Source organism: Aythya marila, assembly GCF_965140915.1.
Source record: "Aythya marila genome assembly, chromosome: 17".
NCBI classification, from domain to species: Eukaryota; Metazoa; Chordata; class Aves; order Anseriformes; family Anatidae; genus Aythya; species Aythya marila.
Window position 1 is genome coordinate 12,964,293 of NC_139058.1, and position 17,717 is coordinate 12,982,009.

The following is a 17,717-nucleotide window of genomic DNA, read 5'->3' on the forward strand; positions in this document are numbered from 1 at the left end:
AACACTAACACCTGAACAACTTTGTATCCTGCAACATTCATGTCAGTACCTGGCTTTCAAACGGATCTTTGAAGACCTGTGCCTGCAGTTTGATAGGCAAGGAACACCTCTCCCTCACAACAGGCACAGGATGCAAAAAGAGCAAAGCACACATTTGAATAATTGCAGGGAGTCTGGTCTAATAACCAGATCCTTGATTCCCCACTTGCTGAAACCTTGGGCACTGAACAGTGTGAAGCTGTAGGCAATCTTTCATTTTATAAAATCTAGGCCGCAGCCTGCTTCCGTAGAGAAAGACTTTAAAAAATCTGCATAACATCTGCCTGCAACCCAAGGGTGCTAGCAGATGACTGCAGAATGCTCGCAGACACGTTATAATTGAAGTTGTAGCTTTGAAATTTTCCCCACTCATGTTAGGGAATGAAGCACTACTATGTAAAGCAGACCATAGCTCACCTGCCCTTGATCTCTTCCACAGGCCTCAATCCAAAGCCAGTCTGCTGGCAGTGGAAATGACCGATCTCCTTCAGATCTGGTAGGGTCTTGTTCCGTGTTGGAGTCATCATGACCCCCTGATGGGCCAAGAGGGTGAGAAGGTTCTGGGAACTTGGAGTTTTGGGAAACTCAAAAGGGGACACAGCCTAGGAAAAAGAGAAAACAGAGATCAGTCTTCAAAATGAAGGATGAAGGTTCCACTCACCCCTCATTTGTTAATCAGAATTAAATTGTACACTTAAAAACAAGCCTGAAATAGGAGGAAAACAGGGAGAAATTCCAGCCCACACAGCTACTTGTCCCCTATCCCAGAAAGACTAAACTGAAAGGACAACAAGCTCTGCTGAAAATTTGTAGTAGCCTAACATAAGCACAGAGAAATGCCATCGCAGTGCCAGCTTCACGTCAGGCACTGGGGCTTTCACCCACGTAACCGCCTGCAGTCTCTGCTGGGGATTCCTTCTGGATGCACACTTGTGTCACAGGCTGTGATGTACAAATCAACCCTGACACCACAGCGCACTAATGCGCTTCTGTCCTAATCTGGGCAGCTTCTTTTCATTGCCTGTTTAAAGCCCCGGACTCTGCTCAGATGGTGAATGCTGTTGCCAAGTGAGATCTGTCCACTAAGAACTAGGACACTGCCACATTTCACACAGATCACTAAACAGCCCTTGAAGAAAAGGGAACAAGTGGTGATAAATCCAGGTCAGAGATATCTGAGCAGTGCTTCACCCCCAGACAACCCAGCAAATCAAGCCATGAGAAACCCAAAGGCAGACTCCTCGACATACCTTTGTAGGGGAGCCCATGATAGTTGGCAATGGGCTTCTCTGCATGAACTCAGACAGCTTTGGTGAGGATCTGAGCTGCCGGCAGTGCTGCAGGCCATGAATCTGCAGAGGCTGGCTGACTGGGGTATGGCCAAAGTGAGCAACTAGAGGATCAGAGTGCTGCTTGGTTATCTTCTGCCTGCAGGAATGCAAATCTGACAGGTTGGGAGCACTGTGGAGCCGGGAGCCCATCCCTCGAGGAGAGTGTTCGGGCGCTGAGGCACCTGGAGAGCCCAAACACAGTGACAAACCGTATCATTCTCGGGTTCTAAAAATAAAAGCCAGCCTGATCCCAGGATTCACCGCGAAGACATCCAAGGAGGTACGTACCCAACCCTGAATGCCCTGAGACTATGGCTCCGGCCTTATCCATAGGAGTAATAAGGAAAGTAAGGATCAACTCACCAGCCATGGTAATCCGGCTTCTCACTTCTGCTCCAACAGAAGAGGGGATAACAGTCTGGCTGGGCTGCTCTGGGATCGTTCCAACTTTAAGGGAACAAAATCGAAGTTTATTCAGCATTAAGTTTTCATAGGCAATGACAATACTATACACCTCCTATTTTATAGAAAGGTAGTAGTCATCTCTCCCAATCTTCTCAGCCCTGGCTGTATAGTGAAAAGATCAACAACTCCTGTAAAAGGAGGACAAGAGCTCTGGCTGGTATTCATTTAGCCAGGTTTAGTCTGACTTTGCACAAACATTAATTCAGAGGAATAGAATATAAATATTCTCCATTTCCCCGTCAGCAGAGACTAATAAATATAGGATGGGAGACTCTAGGGATATAGAATAGCTAGTTACATCAGTCTGTTCCTTTACAGGAAGCAGCAAATTGCATCATTTGCACACTAGGGTTTTTCTTATCTTCTTCCGCTTGATTTGCTCGTTAGCATCTGGATCAGGCTATCAGGTAATCAGACAGCTGCATTTCTGTAGACACAGTGAAGTTTCAAGCCCTTCCAGAGCCAGTCAGAATTCTGCTCTGAAGGCAATTGGCTCATATTTTTCTCACTTCAACCCAAACTGGTAAAAAAAAAAAAATACTTTCCACTTACAGAAGCCCTCTGGAGAGGAAAGCAAAATGTTTCACACAGACACCAAAACACAGCTCACCTCTCCTGAGGCTAATAGGTATTTTCCTCTCCATTTTACTGAAGCCAAAACACCTGTCAAATATTCTATTGAGAAGAGCCATGGGGGAACACAACAATCTGAATTCCTTATTACGCAGAGGTTACAGCTGGTCAAAACCTCCTCTTTACAGGAGAGAGACATGATTTTATTAGAGCAGCAATATGCCAGTTGACATCTTACCTTGCGGTGATGGCATAAATGGCTTGGCACCGCCGAAGGAGAGCTTTCTAGAGCTGGGCACAGATCCATGCTCTCCAGGATAAGGAGGGGAAGCACCAGTTTTAGGAAAACCAAGAGGACTTGTACTGCTAGATCTCCGGACCGTACCAGACCTTGTAGGAAACAACAACAACATGCACATCACTTCAGTTGCCAGTAAGGAAAATAGTATCACCAGACACTCAAACACACCCAGCTAACTCCACAGAAGTGGAGCTTCACGGCTGTTTATCTTAGATCAAAACCCGACTATACTAGGAGTGCATAAATATAGATTAAGATGATAATCCTTGTTCTCAAGAGTTCCGATCCCAATAAAATTTTGCAAAATGAATGAAAAGAATGAGAAAAAAAAGAATGAAAAGAATGAGCTGGATTAGCTCTGCTGTAAGCAGGGAAGCTGTAAGCCTGTCATCTTCTAAAAAGTCACTTTTAGACACTTGCAGGTATCTAAATCAGTCCTGAATGAGACAATTTCCTATTTTGCTGTGTCCTGGGTGTTTATTGGAGGTAGTGTCTTCAGACTGCACTGAGAAGGTTTTATTCAAGTGTTCCTCCTGTACTGAGCCGTGCACTCCTTTGTCAGAGCAGCCTGTAAGTTAAAAAGCTCTGTGAGTGCACGTTGTGCTGCAGGGAGTTATGCTGTGCCAAAGGAACTGCTCTGTAACAGGGCTTTGACTCAACTCAGGAGAAGCTACAAAGCGAAACAGAGCAGTGCGTGGCTGTCAGGTTTGAAACAGCTGAGTACTACCCAGAGGAATTTCTCTTTGAGGTGGAATGGTCAGAATTGCCTGGGCTCCAAACTCCCCTAACTCCTTGTGAAACCTCACCTTAGAGAATTAGAATTGATTTGTACAGGCCACACGTGCAGGAACCTCAAGTATCACCTAGCTGCTAAAAAGAAACCAAGAAGAAACTAGAATAGGGAGAAAGTAAGTACAGCCACACCACCACTCTGGTGAGAGATGGGGTTTTTGTATATTAGTTATCAATATTTGAATGGTTTCATCACACTTTAAGAACACAGCCTAACTACTGAAATGCCAACCTGCCTCTGCAGGCTCCTTCACCAAGATCCCACTGCACTCCTTTATGTGAGAAAACAATTTTTTTATCAGACCTACTCTTGATTTGGAAACATCTTTTCCATTGTTGAAAGAACATTATTCTCAGCCAGTGGGTGGTTTTCTAGACAAAAATCAATGAATATGCTGAAAAAAACATGTGCAAGCCACTGAAAGATGCTGTCACCAAGGTATCCTGCCTCCTCTCCCAGCAACGCACTATTAATCTGTCCGTGCATATCTGAACAGAAGGAACAAAGCCATAAAGGTTTCAGCAGTACGAGCAGGGCTAACTGCATTACAGGCAAACCCATCCTGACGAAGTGGCAGTATGTCTGTTCAACACCACCACCAGGCATATGGCATTACTTGATCCCATGCTTCAGAAAAAAAAATTAGTAATTGAGATATGAGTTTGATTTTTTTTCCCTTCTCCCTCCTCAACCCCACCCCAATATGTTTTTCTGTCAAATTAATCCATGCTACATTCACAGGCTAGGGAAAAAAAAAGAAATCATTTAAAGTTTTAACCTAAAAATCACTTCCGCTCATGTTGCTCCCAACTGAGAGGCCTAACACTCACTAAGTGCCTGGCCCTGAAGCAAAACTAATGTACAAAAAGAAAACACCCCTGACACGGTAAAAAGACACCTAGTGACAGAAAGAAAGCATTGCTCTGCCAAATTTTTAACTCTTCAGAACATCAGCCATCCAGAAGACTAATGGTTATTTATTGTGAGCTTGCAGGAAAAACCAGGAGCTGACTGCAGCTGCTGAAAGGTGTGGAATGTCAACCACCACCCTACGAGACATGGCATAGGCAAGGAGCAGACGAGCAGGACAGGTGATGTGGCCAAAAGCAAGCACACATAATCACCACCTCACCACACGAGATATCTACCCACAAACAAGCTGTGCTATACCGGCATCACCAGCCGGTCAGATGACAGCAGTCAATACTGCAAAACAGAGCGTATGTCAAAGCTCTTAGTCAGGCTACGTGCCAGCCGTGATGAGGCATTTGGCTGTAATGGCCTATTTGATACAGCTGATGGAAAAGTGGAATCACACACAAAACGCTTGATGAAGTTTTCTCCTTCCATTCCTGAAGTGTGTCTAATCAATTTTGCTGATTAGAGGAAGTGATGATGAGAGATAAATATGGCTTCCTGGGGCAGGAGACAAAACATGACGCCAGAGATTTTGTGATGATGCTAAAAGCAGAGCGTGAATCATCTGATTGGTTCCATTCCTCGAGTTCCTCTGCAGGGACGATGCTAATCTCATCATTACAGAGCGCTGACTAAAAGGAGCAAAACATGACAGTTTGATCCCAGACTGGTTTCTGCAGGCTGCGAGCCCGAACTCAGCAGCCTGTCACTGTGCCTGGTGCAGCCTCTGCACGTTCTCCAGAGCTGTTTGTACATCACGTGGAGGGCTGGGACTCTTTTGTTAGGTTCAGCACTAACAGGGTGCACAAATACTGCTGTAAGAAATATAGGGCATGTAGGAAACTGGAAGGAGCTTACCACCATTCACGCATTCAAAGAACTGAGCATAGAATAGTATTAAACTAACACTGGCACAAAACAAATCTCTTCGCTGATCCGTGGCTAATATCAACATTGTGTCTCCAATTCTGGGTCCACTCTGAGTAAGCCTTATCCTTAATTAGGCTGGTAAGAAGCCCAAACTCAGGCTGACACAGGCATTACCCTACTTCTGAAAACTAAACTTTAAGCAATCCAGATACTTGGAATGTTCTCTGCCCTTGCTGTACAAACTCTCTTTATGATCCTGTACGCTCCTCCTTCTACAATGTGGGCTGCCACCGTTACTCCAGATCTCAAAACTGTAGGAACCATAAATTACACGTGTCAAGGGACAGAAGGGACAGAAGCTTGGTGTTTTTTGGAGGTAGAAGACATCACCACCAAGGAAGGCAGCTGCACACAGCTGGAGGCTGGCATCCGGCTCTTCCTGACGGCCCTCAGAAGGCATGCTCTGCCTCACAGGCAGGAATTACCCGTGACTTCATCAGGATGCATAACCACATTAGTATGGAACTCGTGTAATAAACATCTATGGTGTGAGTAGCTACAGGAACTGATTAGTACAGTCAGGTAAGTTTTGCATCCCTATCCATTTCAGTCATTTATCTCAACGTTTTCCTTTCATAGAGGCAAGTGCCAAATGGATGATTGTCTCTGCTTGGCCCACCAAACTGTATCTGGCAGACCCCAAAACGCCCAGCCTACCCAGAAAGTTGATGGGAGCTATCTCGCACACACACATGCTGACAAAATGTACGGTACCTGGCAACAAATAAGTTTCAACATCACTACAGAAATACTCCAAAGCTAAATGTTACCACAAAACATAGCCTGCCTTGGCTCCCTACAGCAAGGGGAAAGGCCCACCACTCAAGAAGATTTTTAGAGATAGAGAGAACCTACTGTAAAAGGCCCCCCAAGATGTAATGCGGTGTAACACGCTGTGACCCCCTCCTCCCAGCCCCAGCACTTACCGAGGAGAGGCGTATTGGTGGGGAGACTGCAGGTTCTGCTCGATCCGCCGGTAGTTATGGATCTGTGTCGGGACCGGAATGGGCACGGAGTGTCCGTACTTGCTGCTGGAAAACTGCCCCGGCCGGCTGTGGAAAGGAGACAAAGCCTCGCGTCAGGGGTGGGCCTTCAGCCAGGTACCTGCAGATATTATCTTCCCCAAGCAGCCTCACGCAGGGAGCGCCCCCTTCACTGCTCTCAGGCTGCGGGTTTGTACGGGGTGGCAGTTCAAAGCCATGCGAAAGGGAAGTGGCAGCACACATCTCCTGAGAGCAGGCACCTTTCTTCCAGCACACTTCCCACCCACAGACTGAAGCCAAAACACACACCCAAGCGCACCACTCCCTCCAGGAAAATTGGAGCCCTGCTGGTTCATGCCACGGCTGGCCCAGTTTCCAGCAGACTCAGATCCCCAGCCAAAGAGCACATCACCGAACAAAGGCTGAACGCTTGTGGCTCACACAGGACACCAGCAAAGGTTTTGCTGCCAAGAGCTATCTGCAATTCATGCAGGGACACTGCTGCACCAGTGGCGCCTCCGTCAAAGCCTCAGCACACCATGAAGAGAACACACACTTCTGGTGCACTTCAGAGGATTTGCAAGTTAACTACAGCGTGGAGAAGGCAACTCGGGAGAGAATAAAATCTGGGGACAGGAGCTGGTATCGGTATGCCCATCAAGGTCAGGAAGAATATCACGCACACGAAATGGGACAGGCCCATTCTGCAAATCTCAGACTTTCCAGTTCCATCTGGTAAATCGGCTCTATGCAGGTAAATCAGCTCACATCTGATATCTGTTCCCCCAGGTGACAGTCTCCCTGTTATTCTTAGCCTGTATGCACCACTCAGCAAAACCCATGCTATACAAAAACCATGCAAACACCACATTTAACTAAGTAGCTGCCTAAAGTCTTTTCCCAAAGGCTCCAGAATTCTTGGATTAATTGCCACGGTGCTGTTATTTACAGCTGCCAACATCAATTGCAGGGAGGCTGCACAATTACAGAAAGACCTTATTGGTAATGAAGGCTTTGCAGTCTTCCTTGCTGTCAGGGTAGGACACACACCTTGGCTTGAACCCTTGAAGCAGGAAGTATTGCTTCTTCGGGTCTAACACTCAGAGAGGAAGTGTTTTTCGTAAGGTGAGGAAAGACGTTTAATTCAGCAGGAGTGTACACGTGTGCATAGGGCACAGGCTGTGTCTTATTTGGCAGTTCAAAATATCCCATCACCAAAATTTCTTTTTTGGGGAAGGTCAGCAGTACTTTGTGGTTTATGGTGACAGCATTCAACAAAGCTGATCTGCAGTTCTCCACACTGTGCACATGAAGACACTCCTCATTCACAAAAGAACTCATTAACTAATAAAGGCTGAAAGATCAAAATGTGATTCTAATTTCTCTCTTCCTCTCTTAACATATCTACTATTTTTTTCTATTATTTTTATTCATTTAAATTCTACATATTCTTCTTTTCGTGTTCTTATCTCTCCCACCAGAAAGACTTCACCAACAGACTCTCAGTCTGCCTCTAAAAGGCATCACCTAAGCTTTGATTTTTCACTAGCATATAGTAAAATAAAGACATTCAAGGTTTCTAATTGCTCAGTGGAAAGGTGAGGGTTTTGGTGTCTCTGCCTTCCATCAGTACTTGACACTGTGTCAGACAGACATAAAGCAAACAAGCTTTAACGAACAAATCTGAGGGCTGATGTCAGACTTCGCACACATCCTGACTTCCAACATAAATTTCAAACGTTCTCTCTTCAATCTGGCCAAAATCCTTTAACGGAAAAGATTTCTTGGGTGAAAAGTCTCTACCTCTCCCCAGGATTTACATAAGTAAAAGGAGCCAGGTGTCCTACACAAGGTACAAGTTGCAAAAGGAAGTGCCCAGCTGACATATACTAAATCTGCTAATTGGCCTCAAGCCTTAAAGACTACAATGGACAATAAATTTGCAAAGACAAAGAGATAAACCTGGGACAGGGAATTTAATTACTTGAGAGTAATTAAGAGCTCTTTAAAAATTGCATGAAATCCATTAGCGTGGGATATATACAAGGAAGTACCGTTCGTTAGAATTATTAAACATTTTCAACAAGGAAGTATTAAAAAAATACCAGCCCTCAACTGTCAGTGTATTTCAGTTCAGCCTAATCTTCGCCTTTTAGTTAACAACGAGGAGAGCTGCTCTAGAGTGCATCGTGACATCCTGAGGAAAACCCACCACTGGCCACTAAAATAGCTTTTGCTTTCTGTCCCAGTTGGGCCACATCCAAGCATTGCTTACTAGCCTAGAGCCACACACGAAAGGGCAAACTGCTGCCTTCTAGCAAGAAAAGACAGAGGAAAAGAAAATCAAGCATTCTTTGCACCAGTGAAGCTGAGTGCTGAACCAATGGGCCTCAGGAAATCTACAGCGAAGAGCACTGAAACTTGTGTTAATAATACTTCTGATGGACAGATCAAAGATCATGTTTTGCACTCCAGATTTGGAGTGACTGCCCCACCATTTCATTATCTATGTTTCGTTTCCCATCCTGGACAGGTTAGGAAGTAACTTTTCAATGTTTCTTCAAAGCAGATATAAAAGTGGGAAGTAGCTGCAGAGGGTGTGGAATCTGCTCCACAGAAGCTGCAGGAATGAGCAGGAAAGACAGCAAGAGCAGCAAGAGGTTTAGATCATAGCCACCGGCAGTGCCTTTCTGCCTTATGATCCACTACAATATGATGAAGAGAAGAGAGCAGCGAACAGTAGGCTGCATTTGAAGTGAACTTCCATGAATTTCTACTCACTGCTGTCCAGAAACAAGGCCAAATCCTTTAATAAAGACTGATCCCCAGAATGCAAAGGAATCAGTTTATTCAGAATAAGCTGTTAAAAAGCTTAGCAGGCAATGGCATAAGAAGCCTCATGCAATTATACTGCACACTGTGGTACGTGCCTGCCAATTAATCTGATCACGTCAGCAAGGCTTTGAGCTATATTCTTCTCCTTTACATTTATATGCTTTCAGGCTATGTTTTGTCATTTTCTGGACTCTCTTTATGTGACGAGTGTGTTCAACACAGACTAGGACTACATTTTCTTCTTAAAGATTTTAGGGTCATCCCTCCCCCAGTGTGAACTCCCCTCACCCAACATGTGCCATATTGACAGAAGAGAAGATTAAAGCTGTCCTGCTTTCCCAGCAGGCACGACTGAGGTGAGAAGCAAACCTGTCAACTCCCTGTAAGCTAAGCACGAACCCGAAAGCTTCAAGCTCTAAAGTTTATAGGATTACTTTCCACTGACCATTAACAGCTTCTGAAGAAAAATGCAACTGGACCTGCTGGCGATGCTGGGCAGTTGGTGCTGTTGTGTGTGGGCAGCTCTCACCTACCACAATTCTAAAGGCCAAAACTGAGTTGAAAACAACTGGTTCAGTTGGAACTAAACCTGTGACCACACCTGTTTGCGACTGTTATGCTTACTCATGCATCCTCTCTAAGGGCCGTGTGTAGCAGCATTACTTTATACAGACGTAGAGCAGTGAGCTGCTTGGAGCTTCAAGGAAACTGCAGACAATTAAGTAAGCCCAGGTCTCTGTCCTTCAACAGCAAGGGGAGATGAGCAACACCCCTCCACACTTGTCCTCCTATCCTTTGTCCAGTAATTCAAGCCCACAGTAGTTTCAGCCTTGGCTAACGCATTGTGCTCTATTTCACTGTGTGAATTTAAAAGCAAGGGTCTTCAGCTGGAATAACTCACTGCCTCTGAAGGCTGAGCACGGAGGGGATGAGTAGCACATACATACAGTGGAGTAGATTAACTCTCTGCTTGAGAATAATACCTGCCCCCAGGGAACAGAGTTAATTCCAGTTCTACTGCATTCTCTCTTAGCCCCTTCTGAGGGCCAGTGGTGGGAGAGACAGGCTCTATATTTGGGATGGATCAGTGCCCAAGGCTGGGGAGTTTCTCCTGGGTGTTTCTTGTTACCCTTTAATTAAAAGAGAGATGTGGATCTTGCTCAGCACACCAACATCTCTTAAAATTCTATCCTGGAAGTCAATGGGAATTTAATTAATCGAAGTTGCACAATCACCACAAAACAGTCCTTCTTACCTGGAGGGGCTAGGAGAACTGCTGTAAGGGGGAGAAGGAGACGGTGTCCTTCCCTGGCTTTCCAAGCCTGCTGAAGTCAGCAGAGAACTCCTGAAAAAATGGCAGACAGAACCCAGGTGTTAGAGCCTGTGAAATAACTCTGCTCCCCGCTGCAGAGCACAGAACAGAGCTGTGCCTGTCCCGCACCCTCTGCTGAGTCCAGTCATAGCAGCCCTGGAGCTGTCATGCTGCCCCACCTACACTCCAGTATTCAGGCACCACATGCTGATTGTCTGGCAGTGTTACAGTACCAACAGGCATTTCTCCCATGCCGTTTCAACCTGGTGTAAAAGCCTTTAAGCAAATGAAATGCAGTTTAGTCCTGAGGGATGAGGAAGCCAAGCATAAATGAATAGCAACTCTAGAAGCTGTGCGTTCACATCAGCATACGTACGTTCTCGTTCTTATGCAATCCTTATATCATGTTAGTGCAACTCTTCCTAACCCCAAGAACCTAGAAAAGCATTGCTGAAGTTCGTCTCAATGGCTAGTCTTCTAATCATGAATTTGACAGGAGTGAATGAAGATAGATGAAGTAACGAAGAACACCATCTTTTCATACAAGTTTCTTTACAAAAACAAGGGTGATGCAGAAGGGCTGTTTGCTGGCATTAGTGTGTTACAAACATAACTAGAGCAGAAAGCTTTGTTCCAAGTTGTTTCCAAATGCTGGAATACACAGTCCTACAGCTTTATTTCTGACTCAGACCTGACAGTGGAAACTGAAAATGGTCAGAAACAGGCAGGTAACAGTCATCCCTATCATGAAAGCTAACTCAGCAACATCCTTCCCCCATTCACCAGAACCCAGAAAGTCCCTAGTGCGCAGTATGCTCCAATGGCCTCATTTGCAGTTGCCTGGGTGCTCTTACCCACTGTACATCAGGCTGTCTTGGATTGGTTTCCCTCCTGCAGCCTCAGCAGTCATATCACCTAAGGAATAAGGAAGTGAAGAAACATTAATTTGAGATCAATTCCTCAATTGGAGGAAATTTCAGTTTCAACTGGAAATGTGGCTAGCACTAAGCATATGTACATTGGTCCCATTGCTGCTCCCAGGAAGAATAAAAACAACATTGAGCTCTTCCTTATGTGAGGATTACACAGCAGAGACCTGCCTGTCACAGTTCAACCCTTCTAAATCCCTCTCTTAATAAAAGCAGTGCAACTGTGGAAGGAGGAATCAAAGCATTTATCACTAGTCCTAACTCAGCAAATCCTCACACACATGGCTGAGATTGAACAATATCCTTCTGCTGGCTAAGTACTAATGCATGAACATACTTAGGTGTGTGCCTGAACTGTAGCCCTGGACCCTGTGAACACATATATTTCATGCAATTCTTATCAAAGTATAAATACGCAGAGGTACTAATGTGAAATTCAAAGATACATGTACTTGAGCCTACTTATCTTCTTTTCCAGTTGGATTTCCAGTTTCAGTCTCTTACTGAATTCCCCAAATAACCTTTACTCTCAAATCCGATCTTTGAAGATAATTACAAAATATCCTATGAAGCTAACCAGGGAGACAGAAATCTCTTACAGTGTGAGAACTACAACTCTCCTGTTACTCAGCCAAAGCAGACAGGTTTAATCACTGTTTCAGCTGTGTATTAACTACCCTTAACATCCACATCCCCCCTCTCCTCAGAACGTCTGCATTTCAAGAAACCAACTTACTTGAGAACTGTGCTGGGACCATAACGAAGTCATCTGTGTCACAGGATGAATTCTTACTGCTGCTTCCAGCAGAGTCCTTCGATCCATGCAGAAAACCGGGGGAATCCTGGGTAGGAGATGCCAGCGTCTTCTCTTGCAGCTGCTGCTGCATCTCTCCAAGGGACTGCTAATTCAAGAAGAAAACAAATACTGGCTTCAGTACAGCTACTTCTTCATTCTGCTGGATCCTTTAAATCGAGCCGTACAAGGCTACAGACAACATTTTGCTCATAAAGCAGGGCTGATAGTTTGCCAGGGGCAGCTGTTCAGTTTACTGAGAAGGAACAGTCTTTTATGCCTATGTCAGAACCGTGCACCTTTTGTTACAAAAAACATAGTATTAGCACATCTGATGTTCCTCGGATAAGAAAAAAATCACTTAAGGTATCACAACACTCTGCCACTCCTGAGGCTTTCTGGATCAAGCATGCATTTGCTACCAGCTCAGTTTGTAAGGCCAAGAAAAAGGGAAGAGCCTTCAGCAAGTTTTTGGTTGTTCTGTGTTTTTTGTTTTTGAACATTACACCTTCAGTCTCTACTCACATCCTTGCAGTAAGCACTCAGGAACAGGTATGGAAGTGTCTCAGCATTTTTCCGACAAATCTGTTTTGCTGTAATGCTGATGAGGAGTTAGAGAGGTCTAAAGAAGACAAAGCATCCAAGAGATAAACACCTCACAGCTGTCAGAGGCATGACAGGCCCCAAAAGAGCTCCATTTTTTCTCTTTCAGCCAAATGACGGATAGTCCCACAATCCTTTTACAGATAGATGGAGGCTAGATGGTTTTAGAAAGTTGTAAGACATCTCAATTGCCCACTGTGCAGATCATAAGACAATCTTCATTCTAATGCACTTTTGGGCTGAAAAAGATCAGAATCAGCTTGCACTTGGGCCCTAATAAAGCCTTGTCCTGTATCTACAGGGACTGACTCCCTGCACGTGCAATGCATGCAAGCAGAAGGACTTTCCCAGCTGTCAAAGCTGTCTCTTTTCCACATAGCAATGCTGGCTCTGCCTGCAGATGTGGCGTTTTTCACGTGCTGAGCCAGTATAACTCTGTCCGCAAAACTTCCAAACACAGACCAGGACTGGTGCAGTACCCTTCTCACATGGAGACCCCAAAGTCTGCACCACCCTCGAGCTTCCTTGAGCTCAAGTGGAGAGAGTCTATTTTTCATAGCAGCTACCCATTCCTGGAGTCTTATGGCCAAGAAGCACCCCAGCCAACCACCCTTCTACCTATGGTTGCAGGGGGAAAAAATACAGTCAGGAATCCAATTATGTGCCATTCAGAGCAGAATCGACCTCTCCTCTCTGTCCAGTCCATACCACGAGCACCCAGATCAACTGTAGATAGTGCCCCTCAAGCTTTCCCACACCAGCTCCTCACAGCAGATGCAATATCTTCCATGTGAAAACATGGGGAGAAAGATTCAGTCATGGCACTTCCTGGAAGAGGCTGAGAAACCTTGGCCCAGGGAAACCTCAGAGAACAAAGCAAAAAAGCAGCAATGCCAGGCACAAGAAAAGAAAATTCAGTCTTTCTCCCTTTCCCATCACACCACCAGCATTCCTCAGTTCAAAGTCAAAAGGCAGCTTTCACCAAGAGCCTCCGAAAACAAGCTTTCAGTTCAGTGAGCTAGAGGAATGTCACTTCACTGGTCAGTTGATATTCTGCCCTCCAGGAAAGTTTTCATCATTTCAGGTAACCAGAGAGAAAAACCATCAGTTCAGATCAGCTCTGACAAGACCACCAGACTGTGGCAGGCCTGGTCTGGGCACACAGCTCTGCTGAATGTCTCTCTGTGGTGCCTGGGATTGCTGGTCAGAAAGGAGGAGGCTCACCTTTCAAAGAAAGGGTGGATCTGCTGTCAAGCTGCAGAGACTTCGCTTGAGAACAGAGAACCTCTAGCCAAATAAGCGTTACTATGCCCTGAATTAGTGGCCAGTTTTTGGGTTGTTGTTTTATTATTATTATTTTTGGTTCCAAGGAGCTTTCTGCCTCTCCCAACACAAGCTAGCATTAACACCAACTCCTTTCACAAAGGTTGTTCACGTAATAGACAACGACAAATTGAAGTATTTCTTGTAGAGAGAAAGACAACCTTCAGAACCCAAACTCTGAGCAGACTGGGAAGGACACTGCACCAAGCACAGGCAGAACTACAGTGTTCAGTAACTTGCAGCAGATGACAGCAAAAGCAAGGCTGTACTTCAGAGAAGCAAGCAGAGAGACCACTAACATAAGCAGTGCATCCTTGGAGCTGTACTTACAGGAGGTGATGCCAGGTGGGAAGTAGAAGAGCTGCTGGAGGAACTACCGGAGCCTGAACTGGGATAAGAAGGCATTGGCACAGAAGCAGCTAAAAACAAGGAGAGGGAGAAAAAAATATAACATAAATTAGTTGTCAACCTGAGATGAGTCAATAAAAGAAGGTCTTTTTCATTGTTTCACATCAGGTTTACTTCACGTATCAGATGCTGCCAAGTAAAGGAGAACAGCAGAAAAAATAGCATGCTGTTCAGCTGCAAGATTTTCATCCAGCCCCTCCTCCCCATGCTATTTCAGTTACAGCTCTTAGGGTGGATGCAGAATATCCAACCGAGATCAGGGGTCTACCCTACGGCTGACCTATACAGGCACCAGGGTGGTTTCTGCCCTGGAGAGCCTCCAAAGCACCTTTGTAAATGAAGGGAAAGTTATGCAGAAAAACGGACTGAATTACTCAGGCCAGTGACACAAGTCAGGAGCTAGACTGCTGCCACACCCTCACAGTTTCTTCTTTATCAGCCCTTGTGGCTCAGAGCACCTACCCCGAATGCTAGGAGCTCTACTATGTAAACCACATCTGCTCAAGCCAACACAGGCCCATTAACCTCTTCAATCAAGAGGCATTACTCCACACGAAAACATTATGAACTCGGTCAAGATACAATCACTGCACATTTATCAAGTCTCTGTGGGGAGGAGAAACGCACACTCTGACAGAGCGACCGCACTGGGTGAGAAGGGAGGGCAAACAAAAGGGTCCTGGCCCAGAGAGCATTCGGCATTTGCAGGCTGGGAGCTCCGGGCCTTCCTTTGCAGCAGCCCTTCGTAAAGGCCTCGCAGAGTTGTGCTCCTCAGTTCGCCTCAGGACTCCCAGAACACACTCAATATCCGAGACATCCTGTGGACACAAATCTCTTTGCTATGAAAAGGTAACTTCTCATTTTCGCTTTGTGCTTGCTGCCCCCCCAGAAGGCATTCAGGCATCCCAGGCCACGTACTATAAAACCCCACAGATGTAATCATTCCACAAGGAAACAGTCCATTGCTTCTTATTCCTCAGCTCATTCTTCCTCGGTGACACCTTCTGCAAGTTGAAGAGCTTTTGCTTATTTAATCTCTTCATGCAGAAGTTGTTCCAGAGCGCTGGCTGTTCCTGCAGCCCTTCTCTTGGCGTTTCATGGTTCAGTATCAGAACCGTTCGCTTTATTTACTTCATTACCGAACTGTTTTTCCTGTTATCCTGAGAGAGGCACACAGCTCACGCTGAAAGGACAAGTTAGCATCGACCTTCAGGCAGAAAAGATGATGAAGGCATCACAAGAGCAAAGAACATTCAACTCCAACGACTCGTGCAAGTGAGGTTCAATAAATTGCTTGGGAAAGCTCAGCTCAGAAGGGAGACAAGTCAAAGGTAACAGTGACTCCTCAGTGGGCTTTGAAATTTTGAGTGCTTCAAACTTGCCAGTGCCCCAGCACCAGACTACGTGGTACAAAGATGCAAGAAAGTCCCAACATTCTTGCTAGGCTACTTAAAATCAGATTTCACTTTGCAACCACTTTGGTATTTGAATGACTTTAGACAGAGATCAGAGGTGACGATTAAATGAGAAGAACATTTTGCTTTGCTCCTCTTCCATTGTGCTGGCAGAAAATCAGCATCTTGTATCAATTTCTACCTTTACAGGACCTGTGTTAATGACTCCCTGCTTCATGCAAGGAGGAGTAATAACGCCTCAAAGAACACTTCTGTTTGAAGTAAACCTACTCCTGTCATTAACTGCACTGGCTGCTACAGCACACTTACTCCACTCAACTGGCTAGAAAAATAAAAGTACATCTCTCTGCAATTAACAGTTGAAACAGTGTTTTAATGATAAAAGAATGGGAAAATATACCTTTTAATAAAAGGCTTTAAAACATTTAGCCTATCAAAGGAGTTAAAGGATGAGTAGCTGAGCGTGTCCCAGCACAAGCAGAGCAATCACCCGGCTGCTGAACTCCTCACTCTGCCAGGGACGCAACCAGACCCAGCAACAGAAAGACCAAGCCAAAGCAGCACAGACTGAAAACTGGAACGGTGTAACTGGGGTGACAGCAGAGGTTAGGCTATCCTACAAAGGGGGCGATTCAGCAGAGCACGGGCCCTCCTGCAGAAGTCCCATGGGGACTGCCGGGGTGGCTGCAGTGCCACGCGAGCACGCACACGCACGGTGCCTTCCCAGCTTGTGGCAGAACAGCCGGGCAGTGCTCACTCCACTGCAGCTTTAGAGCTTAGGTCTATAACGAAAAAAAAAGTCTTTGCAAAGCTTTGTTAGAGGCTACTTTATTTTTACGCCCTGCATCTATGCTGTACTGGGTTTGTCCCCAAAATGGGCCCTGCAGTTACAGCACACCGGGCCCAGCACAGGAATGAGCACCGTGGCACCCTACAGAAGGACGTTGTGGGAGGTCGGTCAAGGACTTGGCATGGAGAGCCACATCGCCCACAGCCAGCATCCTCTTCCAGCTCAGTGGGCTTCCCACACAGCTGGTGCATGCTCCCCACGCTCAGGGAACACACACAGAGGGCTGAGACCTCGCCTGCAAGACGGAGAGCCCCGTCCTGCCTCTAACACGCTGCTTCTGGTCCCAGAGAGACTCCTGCAGAGAAACCCCTACTGCCTTCCCTATACTATTCCCAGAAACCATGGGGGACGTTTCCCCCATTATCTTGCCAGCTCCTACAGATCAACTGACCCTTGTGCAGACAGCCCTCCCCATTAAATAAAGGCTCTTTTAGGAAAAGGTAAGTGATTTTTGAACTATATCCACATGGACGCGCTGCAAAACTTGTGCCACGGTTCATTTTTCCTGGAATTAGTATTTTCATTAGAGTCATTTCAGGGCTCTCTCAAGGTCCCTTCCACACTATTTTGGTTTCGTGTTTATTATTGATTTAAACCTGGCTGCAATTGAGACTTTTCTATTTCTGTCTATTTGCTTTGGCCAGCTTTCCACTAATCTCTAAAGGAAGAGAAGCAGACAGGCTTCTCCGCTACCAGCTGAAACCCAGATTAAAATTCTATCTGCATGAAGCACAACCTTTAGATACAGCATCTTTAATCATGTTCTTCCTTAAAACCCAAACTCCCCAAATCCACTCTGTAATGCTGTAAGGCCCAACACAAAAGCTCCCGATGCTAAAAATGAACTGTCAGCCCATGCAAGTAGAGCCCTGGCTGCCATAGGCCTGGCAGTGCATTTCTCCCTGCCAGGCACCCA

General features: G+C 45.7%; 1 protein-coding gene across 1 annotated transcript in view; it reads right to left on the reverse strand.

The window, feature by feature from the left end:
* The window catches only part of ULK1 (unc-51 like autophagy activating kinase 1), a 78,681-nt gene that overhangs the window by 14,558 nt on the left and 46,406 nt on the right, over positions 1-17,717 (reverse strand). Inside the window, exons 12-20 of the mRNA XM_082774150.1 lie at positions 14,459-14,547; positions 12,146-12,311; positions 11,335-11,395; positions 10,424-10,513; positions 6,277-6,402; positions 2,647-2,798; positions 1,734-1,817; positions 1,290-1,552; positions 457-641 (exon numbers count right to left, since the gene is read on the reverse strand). Coding sequence (XP_082630276.1) covers positions 457-641; positions 1,290-1,552; positions 1,734-1,817; positions 2,647-2,798; positions 6,277-6,402; positions 10,424-10,513; positions 11,335-11,395; positions 12,146-12,311; positions 14,459-14,547 — 1,216 coding nt within the window. The remainder of the gene's footprint in view (positions 1-456; positions 642-1,289; positions 1,553-1,733; positions 1,818-2,646; positions 2,799-6,276; positions 6,403-10,423; positions 10,514-11,334; positions 11,396-12,145; positions 12,312-14,458; positions 14,548-17,717) is intronic.